This window comes from Parasteatoda tepidariorum, chromosome 5 (assembly GCF_982258835.1).
Source record: "Parasteatoda tepidariorum strain Cologne lab strain chromosome 5, Ptep-v5.0, whole genome shotgun sequence".
NCBI lineage: Eukaryota > Metazoa > Arthropoda > Arachnida > Araneae > Theridiidae > Parasteatoda > Parasteatoda tepidariorum.
Genome location: NC_141759.1, coordinates 76055131 through 76069410, shown reverse-complemented (window position 1 = coordinate 76069410; position 14280 = coordinate 76055131). Strand labels below are relative to the sequence as shown.

The 14280-nt window shown below is 30.7% G+C and overlaps 1 protein-coding gene across 2 annotated transcripts in view; it reads left to right on the top strand.

The window, feature by feature from the left end:
- The window catches only part of LOC107450603 (uncharacterized protein CG3556), a 73437-nt gene that overhangs the window by 29900 nt on the left and 29257 nt on the right, over positions 1-14280 (top strand). For both annotated transcript variants that reach the window (XM_016066433.3, XM_016066435.4), the window contains exon 2: positions 2467-2604. In XM_016066433.3, coding sequence (XP_015921919.1) covers positions 2467-2604 — 138 coding nt within the window. The remainder of the gene's footprint in view (positions 1-2466; positions 2605-14280) is intronic.

Sequence of the window (14280 nt, the reverse complement as noted above, 5' to 3'; positions counted from 1 at the left end):
TTTAGAACCTGGCAGGGATTACAAAGTAATCCTATAGTCTAGCTTTATTACGTTATACATGCTTAAAATTGTGGTTAAAGGTCTTACAATTCTTAAATAGTAAATCAGTTATAGTATACTTTTATATTATGTTAAAAGTAAGATTGCTGCTAGTAAACGTGTGCAATTAAATAATGAATAAAAAATTGTGAAGAGTTAAAATTAACCTGAGAAACTTAGAATTAAAGTTAACCATGCGCATTAGAATCAATACTTTTATGTATCTAAATTTTCCTTTAATTTATATTTATTTTACTTTTCTAGTAATTGTTATCAAATATTGCATTCAAATAGATCCAGCAATAGCTATTTTTTTTCGCTATTATGAACTTGTCAATAACGGAATGATGATTTTTAGAGTTAACAAAATGGCTTCATTTCTTTAATTTTTCTGTTAAATAATTTTGATTACGGTTTCACAGTTAATATTTAATAGTTTATTTTTATATTTTATAATTGTTGTATTGGTATTGGTTTACGACTACTAATGTTCAACTCCGTAGCCTTGTAATTTTGAACCAAATTCAAATGACAAGGAAACTTCTGGATCAAGCTTTGGGGGAAATCTGCCTTCGTGGAGGACTTTTTGATGGAACTAACCCGCATTTACGTTACATGGAGAGGAAATTCACGAAAACCTCCCATGATTCACCCGACGGCAAGAGGACTCTAACCCATGATCCGTCTACCACTGGGGATATTTTACGTCAGAACTGTGGTCGGTGCAAGCCGAATGCGGAATTCGTATCGACCAGCAATTTCTGGGATTCGAATAGGGTTTACCTCATTGGAAGGCGAACGCAGAGCCATTGCGACTCTTTCGCAGTTAATTGGAAAAATCTTTCTAAATTGCGAGTTGATATTTTACTTTTATTACAGCTCGTTGTGAGTTGAATTGCGAGTTGATATTTTACTTTTTTATTACAGCTCGTTGTGAGTTGAATTGCGAGTTGATATTTTACTTTTTTATTACAGCTCGTTGTGAGTTGAATTGCGAGTTGATATTTCACTTTTTACTACAGCTCGTTGTGAGTTGAATTGCGAGCTGATATTTTTCTTTTTATTACAGCTCGTTGTGAGTTGATATTTTACTTTTTATTACAGCTCGTTGTGAGTAGTTGAATTCCAGTTGATATTTTACCTTTTATTACAGCTCGTTGTGAGTTGAATTGCGAGTTGACATTTTACTTTTTACTACAGCTCGTTGTGAGTTGAATTGCGAGTTGATATTTTACTTTTTTATTACAGCTCGTTGTGAGTTGAATTGCGAGTTGATATTTTACTTTTTTATTACAGCTCGTTGTGAGTTGAATTGCGAGTTGATATTTCACTTTTTACTACAGCTCGTTGTGAGTTGAATTGCGAGCTGATATTTTTCTTTTTATTACAGCTCGTTGTGAGTTGATATTTTACTTTTTATTACAGCTCGTTGTGAGTTGAATTGCGAGTTGATATTTTACTTTTTATTGCAGCTCGTTGTGAGTTGAATTGCGAGTTGATATTTTACTTTTTTATTACAGCTTGTTGTGAGTTGAATTGCGAGTTGATATTTCACTTTTTACTACAGCTCGTTGTGAGTTGAATTGCGAGCTGATATTTTTCTTTTTATTACAGCTCGTTGTGAGTTGATATTTTACTTTTTATTACAGCTCGTTGTGAGTAGTTGAATTCCAGTTGATATTTTACCTTTTATTACAGCTCGTTGTGAGTTGAATTGCGAGTTGACATTTTACTTTTTATTGCAGCTCGTTGTGAGTTGAATTGCGAGTTGATATTTTACTTTTTTATTACAGCTCGTTGTGAGTTGAATTGCGAGTTGATATTTTACTTTTTTATTACAGCTCGTTGTGAGTTGAATTGCGAGTTGATATTTCACTTTTTACTACAACTCGTTGTGAGTTGAATTGCGAGCTGATATTTTTCTTTTTATTACAGCTCGTTGTGAGTTGATATTTTACTTTTTATTACAGCTCGTTGTGAGTTGAATTCGAGTTGATATTTTACTTTTTATTACAGCTCGTTGTGAGTTGAATTGCGAGTTGATATTTCACTTTTTACTACAGCTCGTTGTGAGTTGAATTGCGAGCTGATATTTTACTTTTTATTACAGCTCGTTGTGAGTTGATATTTTACTTTTTATTACAGCTCGTTGTGAGTTGAATTGCGAGTTGATATTTTACTTTTTATTACAGCTCGTTGTGAGTTGAATTGCGAGTTGATATTTTACTTTCTATTACAGCTCGTTGTGAGTTGAATTGCGAGTTGATATTTTACTTTTTATTACAGCTCGTTGTGAGTTGAATTGCGAGTTGATATTTTACTTTTTATTACAGCTCGTTGTGAGTTGAATTGCGAGTTGATATTTTACTTTCTATTACAGCTCGTTGTGAGTTGAATTGCGAGTTGATATTTTACTTTTTATTACAGCTCGTTGTGAATATTCAGAGTTTGCTTGTGGTACCGGAGAGTGCATTAGCCGAAAAAGTTGGTGTGATGGACCATCCGATTGTCCAGACAACTCGGACGAGAGCTACTGCCGCACTTCCAATCCATCAGAAGAAAAAAGTAAGTGTTTAAAACTTTATAAAATGCGAAACGTAACTTTAAAAATACACTACGAAATATTTTTATGGAAATGCATCAATTGCTTTCCCGGTTATGCCGAGTTATCTCGGGTTGTACGTAAAAATTATCACGAGAAAACTCGGATTCAGTAGAAATTGTCACTATGATATGTTTTATCGCATTTATACTAAACGGATGAAAATATTTTGCTTTACTTAGCACTTTGCAAAGTTTTATTTGAGAGTTTTTGCTTTCTGTAAAGGAATTTAAATGCAACATTACTCTTTACAGAGGTATTAACACTCCATTTTGTAAAAAAAAAATATTTACTCGTTACCGTATTATAACGTAATTTAATTTATTTTCAGTTCAGTATTTTTTTTAATTTTTATTTTACGTAATTTTTCCATCACTGTAAATCAAAAATTTAAAGTATGATATGAAATGAAACTTTATTGCTATCATCTGCAATTACAGTAGTGTCTTCCAAAATAAATTTCTAATAAAAATTTGTGGAGTTCCATATTTTGTTCGAATAAAAGATATACATAGAGATTTTAGACCCTCACTGATATTTTAATGACACTTAACACACAGTTTTAAGTATTAAAAAAAAAGACATTGACAAGTGGTAGAACAGACAGTACAAAGGCTTGAAAGTCATTGAAAAGTGGTAGAACAGACAGTACAAAAGCTTGAAAGTCATTGACAAGTGGTAGAACAGACAGTACAAAAGCTTGAAAGTCATTGAAAAGTGGTAGAACAGACAGTACGGTAGCTTGAAAGTCATTGAAAAGTGGTAGAACAGACAGTACAAAAGCTTGAAAGTCATTGACAAGTGGTAGAACAGACAGTACAAAAGCTTGAAAGTCATTGACAAGTGGTAGAAGAGACAGTACAAAAGCTTGAAAGTCATTGAAAAGTGGTAGAACAGACAGAACAAAAGCTTGAAAATCATTGACAAATGGTAGAACAGACAGTACAATTTACAGAATTACAGCACAGAATATATCCAGGGTTCTGGTTGGGTTCGCAACCATTACCTCCAAGTAGTGCTTCGGAAGACGTCGTCGCACCCCGTTGTAAGCTGAAAACGACGCCTAGCCACCTCGCGGTATTTTATAAGTAGTCTGCGCAAACTATTTAAAAAGTGAACCAGTTGTGCTCCTGAACCCAAATTCTATTTTAAAAGTAATTGAGTGAAATTTATCATTTGAGAGTTAAGAGTAGTGGTTGACAAGCAAATAATAGAAACAAATAATATTCATAAATTATATGAATTTTCAGACATATATTTGCTACCACTTTTTTATTTTTACTGGATTTTCATAAAACGGCTCGTTATTAGATGGTCAAATCAGACTTCCTGCAGAGATGCCAAATTTCTCCGGACAGCGGAGTGGTAGTTTATAGATTTAATTTATTAGTTTTTTTCCCCACAATTTCTAAATAATGTGAAGGCTTATATAATTCGCTACTTTGTCATGGTTAAGTCTTGCTATACCTTTTAAAAAGTAAGCAAAATTAGTCAATATTTGCAAATTTTTATTTGTAGTTATTAACCGTTTTTTTTAAAAATTATTATGGCGGGGGTCCGGAGCAGTTAGTATTTCTGTACTTGTAAGAAACTGCGTGGTGGCTTAGCTTAACTTTGAAAACTGAATTTTTTTCTAAATTTTAGATCCATATGGAGAAACATTTACTAATAACTAAGGCCCGGATTTTGATGACATTTGCATTTTTTTTTTTGTGCATTTTTTGCATTTTTGGACATTTTTTGTCCTTTAGAGCATATTTTGAGATTTACAGTGCATTTTCTTTAAATTTTGGGGCGTATTTCGCATTTTGAAGCATTTTTTAAAATTTTTTGTTAATTTTTTCTAATTTTTATTATTTTTTATAATTTTTTATTATTACCCGGACTTCCAAACAATGAAGAAAATCTCAAGGATATTAAAAGGTGAAGCAACATCTTTTCAAATTGAAGAAGAATTGTCAGTAAGTGTGACCGTCCTTTTCAAGTACGCACCAATAACATCAGTAGACGCTGAAAGAAGCTACTCCTGGTATAAAAATTTACTTTCAGACAAGAGACGCTCGTTTACATTTCAAAATATTAAAAAAAAAATTAATAATCCACTGTAATTCTGATATTTAGTAATATTATGAGATGGAAGTTGTTATATTTATTTAAGTTTCTATACAAAATGAAAATGCTTTGGAGTCAACATATTTTCCTTTTTTTTGTTATTTTAGGATATAAAACATATTTTTCAAACTTTTATGAGCGTAGAACAAGTATTGCATTGCTTTATATTTTTTGAAACGACTCATAATAATTTTAAAGAGTAAAACATTGTTTTAGTTCAACATTTTTACTTCTATTTAAGTAATTTCATAAGGCATTTTTAGCGCAATTTTCGCATTTTAAGGGCATTTATTGCCGTTTGTAAGGGCATTTTTTGCACTTTTTAAGGGCATTAATTTAAATTTTTTAGGTCATCAAAATCCGGGCTCTACTAATAACCTAAGACAGTTGACACGAACGTCTAATTTTGCAAAATAAATACTAAGAATAGAGCAATTGAACGACCACAGTTTTATCTTTTCTAAAATAAAGAAAAGTGTTCTCGAAATTATCAAAAGTTCTCAGAACAAGTCACAGACAAGGTAGCAGTCAGACCTGTTCTTTGACGTTGACGGATTTTTGTCAGTTTCGTGTAAATATGTAATTAGTCGCATATATTTTCTATATTATTTTCTCCTTTATTGCACCCATGTATATGTTAATATTATTCTGACCCCTGTAAATATTATTATATTCTAATCAAGTTTAATCTCAGTTATGTTAAATTTTCCATTGATTTCATCACATGTTCAACAGACTTGTTTCTCAATCTTGACTTTATTATTGAGTGTTAGGCACTTTTATTTGTAAATGATTAAAAACGCATTTAAACTAGATCAATTCATGAAAAATCAGAAACACAATTAGTTATTTTTGAATTTAGGAAAAACACCATCCTTCGACCTCTCCACCACATATTTGTGAGTAATATCTTAAACCAAAAAGTTTTGGATGAATTCGACGAAAGTTGCGAGCAAATATAAAGAAATTAGAAAAAATATTAATCAGATATGTAAATTTACTATTTAAAATTAAATCAAATATTTTCATTTACCAATATTTTATTTAAAATTAAATAAATAGTAATTTAAAAAATTATTTGAATAATAGTCATTATTACTAATTTGAAATTGATGAACGGAAATGCTTGCAGCAGTGAGCATGTAATGTTTAAATTAGTCTGGTTATTTAATTTAGTCAGTTTTGACTTTATTAATGGGTGTTTGACACCTCCTTTCCCCCCCCAGTTTTGTTCCCAATTTACACCTTCCCTAAAATCCGACGAATCAGCTAATGCAGTGTTTCCCAAAGTGTGGTACGCGTTCCCCAAGGGGTACGGGAACAGTTTAACGGGGGTACGCGTTCTTATGCGAAATATCTTGCAGCAAACAAAAATTTCAAAATTTTTTATTTAAAAACAAAGCCAGCCATGAAAATTTACGATTACGTATTTTTCCTTTGCTATTTATTTTGTAGAGTCAGCAGTTAATAAATAGTGGTGTCGACAGTCAGTTGTGATTTTTATCTTTTCTGCAATTTTTTTTATTGTAAAGGTTTGTAATAAATTCTACTGATTTTGATTATTTTAGTAGAATTTAATTTTCATCCTTAACATGGAATTTTTTTACCAAAATTTAAGAATTTTTTTAACGAAAACTTTGTACCAAGGAAAGTAAACATATTTTTTAAAAAAGTACGTTCCTTTTTTTTAATTAGTGGTACACAGCGTTACGAAAAATTTAGAAAGGGTACACAAAAGTCATAAGTTTGGGAAACACTGAGCTAATGCATCACCTCCTGCATCAGAAAACCTCCTCAAGGATTTTATAAGTAGACTGCACAGACTATTTAAAAAGTGTACCAATTATGCTCATGAACCCAAATTCTATTTTAAAAGTAATTGAGAGAATTTTATCATATATCATTGAGAATTGAATCTCTGTAGTGGTTGACAAGTCAATAAGACAAACCAATCATATTCATAAACGAAACAAATTTTAGACATATATTTGCAACCACTTTTTTATTTTTACTAGATTTTTTTTATGAAATCGCTCTGGTTTTCCATCATTGTGGTTCGATCAAACTAATACCTATAAAAAGCCGTGTGGAGGCTTATACTCAAACCTACGTGGGGTTATGACTATGGGATACCTACCAAAATACCTATGAGGTCGCTATGGCACCTACCGTTGTTCTAGATGTATAAGGTTTTGCATATACGCTCCTAGGGTAAACTAACCAGTGAAGGAACACTTAACCCTTTCGGGCCGACTGTCACAAATACGTGACAGCATAAAACCGTATCAATCAGGTTAAAAATATAAAACTGGTAATCAAAGTATTTCTTTAGCAGTTTATTTGTGGGCGGAGTAATAATTGTTTGATTTATTTAATTCACCAATCCTTTGTTCAAAATAAAACTATTTAGTTATACTTTGAATTAACATTGATTATATATATGTTTAAACTAACAATAATTAAATTAAAAGCAAAGTAAGTCTGTCAAATTAGCAACGACTACATTTAAGTTACCGTTTTTTATTTAATTACGACTTGATTCTGATTTTGTACGAATGCTTTTCTGAATCACCCGTCCCCAAAGGGTTAAGCTTCGCTTGCCTTTTAAAAAATCATATTAATTTCAAAATTCGTAATTTCAGTTAAATGACAGTGTCAACATATTTGTTACTAATTGCAAATTATGCAAAAAAATTGCAGAGAACTTACATAATATAGTTTTAAAGTTTTGGAGGTTCAAATAACAAGTAGTAAGAAGACCCAGTGAAGGAACAGCTCTTACCAGTGAAGGAACACAAAATTGCCCAGTGAAGGAACACTTAATTTTGGTTATTTTTTAATGCTCTTTATGAATTTTTTAGCCATACAAATACAGTTGGACATCTATTTAACGAACTTCCATTCTACGAATTTCCCTATTTTACGAATTTTTTCGAGGAACCAAGAGCATTTTGGAAATTTTTTTGTAAAATAACTTCCATATAGCGAAGTGAATTTTCTATTTAACGAACTTTTCATTGAGATCCAATTTCCCTATTTTCCAAAATATTTCTTAACATTTTAAACTTGTTAAACCAATTCATGGGGGAAATGACATTAAATTAATTTTCGAAGCCACTGCTTTATGAAATGTATTACTGTTTTGTCTAAAAATTATCTTAGAGAAAGCAGTAAATTCCCTTTCCCATTTTGTTTGCACTTCAAACGAAAAACTCACTTCAAATTAACGGATTTCATCCGTAGCAATTTAACTTAACGCAAGTGGTAATGTATGTTTAAAATTACTTTTATAATAAATGCAACTATATTTTTATACATAAATTTAGACTTTTTTTAGTTGAAAATGTATATAGCATGATAGTGTAACACTGGATAATGTTTTGCTCTATTCTTGCTTTCCATGCAGATTTCTTTTATGGTTGAGATTTATATGATAAATAGTAGATACTAGTTTACAAGATAAAAGTGTATCAATTGCTATTTTAATAATGTCTAGTGTTTAAGAATTTAAAACCTGTTTTGTGTTGTTTAAGTATTTTAAGAGGTGATTTTCTATTTAACGAATTTTCCATATAACGAGCTTATTATTGGTATTAAGTGATTTTGTTAAATAGAGGTCCGACTAAAAACAAGACTATTTGTGAAATTATGAGATACAAGTACTTGTAAAATGCTAACTTTTTTCTGTAATCATGAACTAGAAATTAAAGTGATGTTAAATACAAAATAAATTTAAAAAAATCGTTCTTTCTTATAATTTGACAGTCAAATCTAAATCATTGTGTCATCCGATGCTGTTTATTATCATTATTATTTTATCACCTTTTTGTTTACACTTTTTCCTCTTATTTCTTGAAGCTTTTTTTCTTTTTTAAGTATTTTTTCTTTCTTTTTCTTTTCCATGTTCTCTTGTTTTAATGTTTTTTAGATCTTTCAGCCTCTTGAAATTTTTGCCATTTCTCTGAAGTTAGTGCAAAAGGTAATTTATTCGCTTTTCTTCTTATTTGACCTTTCTTTTTATCATCAATATTTGGCCAATGTAAATGGCTCTTCCAAACTTCTTCTGATTTTTCAGCAACATTTCTAGAATGCCTTTCTCGAAAATAGACGGGGGAAAGGTGTCTTGAAGTTTGAGGCAAATCCATCTCTTGTTGACTTATATCTAGAGGATCTTTAGAAGTACTGATTTTACTTACAGAATCATTTCTTTTTTCAACTAAGAGAATCAGCATGAGGACTCATTTCAAATTCGATATCTAATATGCATTCATTATCAATACTAGCTTCAGTTCCTAAGTTTGACTTAACCAAGTGGTCTTCTTTTAATACGTGCTTCTTCCATATTGGAAAAAGTACAGGCTCTTGGACATTTTCGATATTAGACTCTTCCGTCAATGCTGTGTTAAAAATTTACAACATATCTTGAGGGATTTCCCTCTCAAGCTTCTGAAGAAATTGAGTATCGTTTCTGTTTAACTTTGTTTTTTGTTGAGGAACTTACTTCTAAATTCTAACATTGTAAAGTAGTTTCTATAAATTATATAATCACGTTGTTATCCTATAATGATAGCTTATTAGGAGTTCTTGGTGCAAAAGCCAGCGAAAAAATGTTCTATTTTTATGATTATATTTAATTAGTTTTCGATTTGTAAACATAGTTTATTAAGTTGCCTAACATTTGATGTAACTACACACCCCGTTAATAAATATAAATTATAATTTTTTCATAAATTAAGCTATTAAATTAACATTTTGAACTGAAATTATTTCAGGAATTATTCATACAATTTTTAACAAAATTTCGGTTGTCCTCTATATAGCAGAATTACTTATCCTAGAGTCATGTAAAATCATATATCACACATTACTGTTCATTCACTGGAAGTATTCCCAGTGTAGGAATATGCCTGTTTCTTCACTGGTTAGAAGCTGGTTTTTGTCTTTTAAACAGAATTTTGATGTATAATATGACTAAAAGTACAAGAAAATTACGAATTTTCTTTTATTTTCATTAACTGGGAGAAAAACCCAGTAAAGGAACACTTGTTCCTTCACTGGTTTTTCATCGTTTGGTGATCCAGTGAATAAACACCCCCTTATCTCAGTACTTGATTATGCTATGGTGCTTTAAAAAAAATAAAACGTAACTTCAATAACTATATTTTGAATTATCTTTTTCACAGTGAGAAAAATAAGACTACTACATGCAATTAATTCCACTTCAAACATATAAGTACAAACACTCACCTTATAATTTTTTCAACGAAACAAGGTGTTGCAGAGATAATAACAAATTCAAAAATTTTTTCAGAGAAATCTATTTGACCAGGTAATCCAAAATATTGCTAGATGACTTCCTATTGTTTGGCAGTAAACTATTGTTACGATCAATCTAAAGAAAAACTTTCAAATTCTTATTTTTAATGAATATATATGAAATGTTCCTTCACTGGGTAGTGTTCCTTCACTGGTTGGTTTACCCTATAAGGTGGAAACATAAATGATTAAATACTAATTTAAATTGGATCAATTCATGAAAAATCAGAAAAACTTACTTTTAGTTATTTATTGAATTTAAGAAAAACACCATCCTTCGCCATCTCCACCACATATTTGAGTAATATCTTATACCAAAAGTTTTGGATGAATTCAACGAAAGTTTCGAGCAAATATAAAGAAAATAGAAAAAGTATTAATCCGATATGTAAATTTCTCATTTAAAATATAAAAAAAATTAAATCAAATATTTTAAATCACCAATATTTTATTTAAAATTAAATATATAGATATTTAAAAAAAATTCTGTAGTGAATTAATTAGAATTTATTAAAATGCATAACAAATCGAGAAAATGCTTGCTGCAGTGAGTAGGCATGATTATTTATGATGAACTTCGCATAAAAGTTTACGGTAAATCTCTATCGATTAAGAGGAGGGGAAAAAACTCTAAGCTCGGTTCCGAGCTTTCAAAATTGATACTTGATGTTCAAATGGTTGAGGTGTAGAATCGGAGACTCTTTGGTTTGGCGATAATTTTCGTTCAGTTTTGCAAAAAGCACCATTTCTGGTAACAATGGCATTCTTTGTTGTCTTTGCATTTAGTGACGTCTCCTTCGGGTTACTGCAACTTTCGTTCACCGTTATGTGATTGGTTGTAGATCGACTTTCATATATATTGAATAATTTTCAAATAGCCAAATATAAAATTGACCCCCAATTGTAAACTATTACCATTTAAATATATTTTCGTGACTTCCTCCGTAAGCAAAACCTAAAAAACATGGCGGCCAAAATCACCCCTTTTATCTGGATAGTTTTTGATTACTAGATTTTTTCTATTGGCAATTGCCTCCGTGGTCAACTTTTTGGAAATGTTTCTGAGATGAGATATGCTTGAATTAGTTTTAAAATAAAATGTGCATTCTAACGCTATATAAACAATCTTACTTTTGGCAGCAAGTGCTTTGGTATTTGGGGGATATTACATGGCGATACTGTTGGCACAATTTAAATGATCTTGCTTGAAGTTTCGAGAAATGGTAACATTTTTACCCATGTTTAATTCGGAACGACTAATTTGTAGTTATTGTGACAGTGTGTGTGTGTGTAACATAAAAAGCTTCAATTAATTTTTTTATGCTAGTTCTTCTCTATAAATCTTAATCCCAATTAATTATTCAAATCGAAATTCTTTCTCACACTTTTAAAAGTCACATCCTGTTCTTAAATCTATTTTTGGCTCAAACATACATTTAATTAAAAGCAGGACATTTTTCCCTTTGCTCTCTGTGGGAAACGCTCGACCCATTTGATAAACGAATTACAATTACTAAGATTTCCCTCATTCCCTAAATTGAGACATTTACGGATTTTACTTTGCAAGATTTTCCCTAACATATAATGAAGAAACACAACTTTTCGTACACACTTTCATGACTGCTCTGTCCTAATAATTAATAAATAAATTCTGTATATACATATATATATATATATATATATATATATATATATATATATATATATATATATATATATATATATATATATATATATATATATATATATATATATATATATATACATATATATATATATATATATATTGATTCAGTTAACAAAGCTATTAAATGAAATGAAACACTGGCTTTTCACCATACTTATACTTTAGTTTCATTTCAGTTTCCTTTCTTGTATTAACTATAATTAAAGGTATGGTGAAATACTTTTTTTTAATGAAACTGGTGGGGTTATGGGGTACTTACCAAAATACCTATGAGGCCTCTCTGGTTACTCCCGTTCTAGCTGTACTAGATGTATAAGGTTCTGCATATACGTTCCTATAAGGTTAAAACATAAATAATTAAATGCGCATTTAAATTAGATCAATTTATGAAAAATCAGAAATACTCAATAGACACAATAAGTTATTTGTTGAATTAAAGAATAACACCATCCGTCGCCATCTCCACCAGATATATGAATAATGCTTGAAACATAAAGTTTCGGATGAATTCGACGAAAATAGAAAAAATATTAATCAGGTATGATAATTTACCGTTTGAAATTAAAAAAAAATCAAACATTTTAAAATATCAATATTTTATTTAAAATTAAATAATTAGATATTTAAAAAAATGATGGTTAGGTAAGGAAGTTCCTTTAGTTGGTTCTGTAAATCACGGAAAATGCTTGCAGTAGTAAGTAAGCATGTAATTTAATCTGAAATGCATACCTGCCAACTCTAACGCATTGGGCGTAAAATTTTATTTCTGTATTTAAAGTGGTAATAAAATATATGCTTTCCATGTATTCCCTGCATTTATAAATTTAATTTATAATATGTTTTATATACCGTTATTTTTTAAAAAAATTAAGCATATATAATAATATGTAACACTACTGTAGTAATCCGCTTAAGCTTGTTCAAAATACTGTGAAGTGAATGCTACTGCCAAGAATTGCATTTTAAATCTAAATTTACTACCATTGGGGGAAATCATTCTTGAAAAACTTAAAAGTTGGCAAGTATGGAAATGGGTTATTATCGCTTCACTCGACATGTTTCTCAAAATGTGGCAAGTGCCATTAAGAAAATTGTGATTGTATATAAATGTTAAGGGCTCTGTTTTATTAAGTTAGATACCGTCAACTGAGGTTACTTTAGCAGGTTTTAAACTTCTAATAAAAATTTTGGGCACTTTCTCTATCGATTAGTAAGAGGAAAAAAATTCTAGGCTTGGTTGCGAGCTTTAAAAATTGATGTCTAAATGGTTGAGATGTAAAATCGGAGACTCTTTTGTTTGACGATAATTTTTGTTCAGTTTTGCTAAAGCCCCATTTCTGGTAACATTGCAATTCTTTGTTGTCTTTGCATTCAATGACGTCTTCTTCGGGTTACTGTAACTTTCGTTCATCGTTATGTGATTCGTTGTCAATCGACTTTCATATATATTGATTAATTTTTAACTAGCCAAATATATAATGGACCCCCAATTGTAAACTATTACCATTTAAATATATTTTTGCGTCTTTCTCCATAAGTGAAACCTAAAAAACATAGCGGCCAAAATCACCACTTTTATCTGGATAGTTTTGATTAGTACATTTTTTCTAGTTATCTCTGTAGTCCACTTTTTGGAAATGTTTCTTATAGAAGGTTAACTGAGATGACATATGCTTGAAATGTTTAAAAAAAAAATTGTGCTTTCTAACTCTGTATAAACAATACTTCTTTTGGCAGCAAATGCTTTGGGAGTTGGAGGATATTACATGGCAATACTGTTGTGTTGGCACAATTTAAAAGATCTTGGCTGAAGTTTCGAGAAATGGTGAAATTTTTACCCATGTTTAATTCGGAACGACGAATATGTAGTTTCAGTGCCAGCAATTTTGAACTAGTGAGATTTAAAGGAACTGGTAAAAATCTAACCGGAGTTTCAAGATAATTAACGTTTATCGTAGCAACGTAGAATAGTTTGAAGACAAAACTAGGGTTTTCAAAATACTCAACGTTTGCAGTAACAACGTAGTGCAGCCTAAAGACAAAACTAGGGTTTTCAATGCACTCAACGTTTGCAGTAACAACGTAATGCAGTCTGAAGACAAAACTAGGGTTTTCAATACACTCAACGTTTGCAGTGACAACGTAGTGCAGTCTGACGACAAAACTAGGGTTTTCAATACACTCAACGTTTGCAGGAACAACGTAGTGCAATTTGAAGACAAAACTAGGGTTTTCAAAATACTCAACGTTTGCAGGAACAACGTAGTGCAGTTTGAAGACAAAACTAGGGTTTTCAATACACTCAACGTTTGCAGTTACAACGTAGCGCAGTCTGAAGGCAAAACTAGGGTTTTCAGTGCACTCAACGCTTGCAGTAACAACGTAGCGCAGTCTGAAAACAAAACTAGGGTTTTCAATACACTCAACGTTTGCAGTAACAACGTAGTGCAGTCTGAAGACAAAGGCAGAAATACTAAGACAAGAAATACCAATAACAATTTTTTGTGCTTTTCTCAAAATGTTT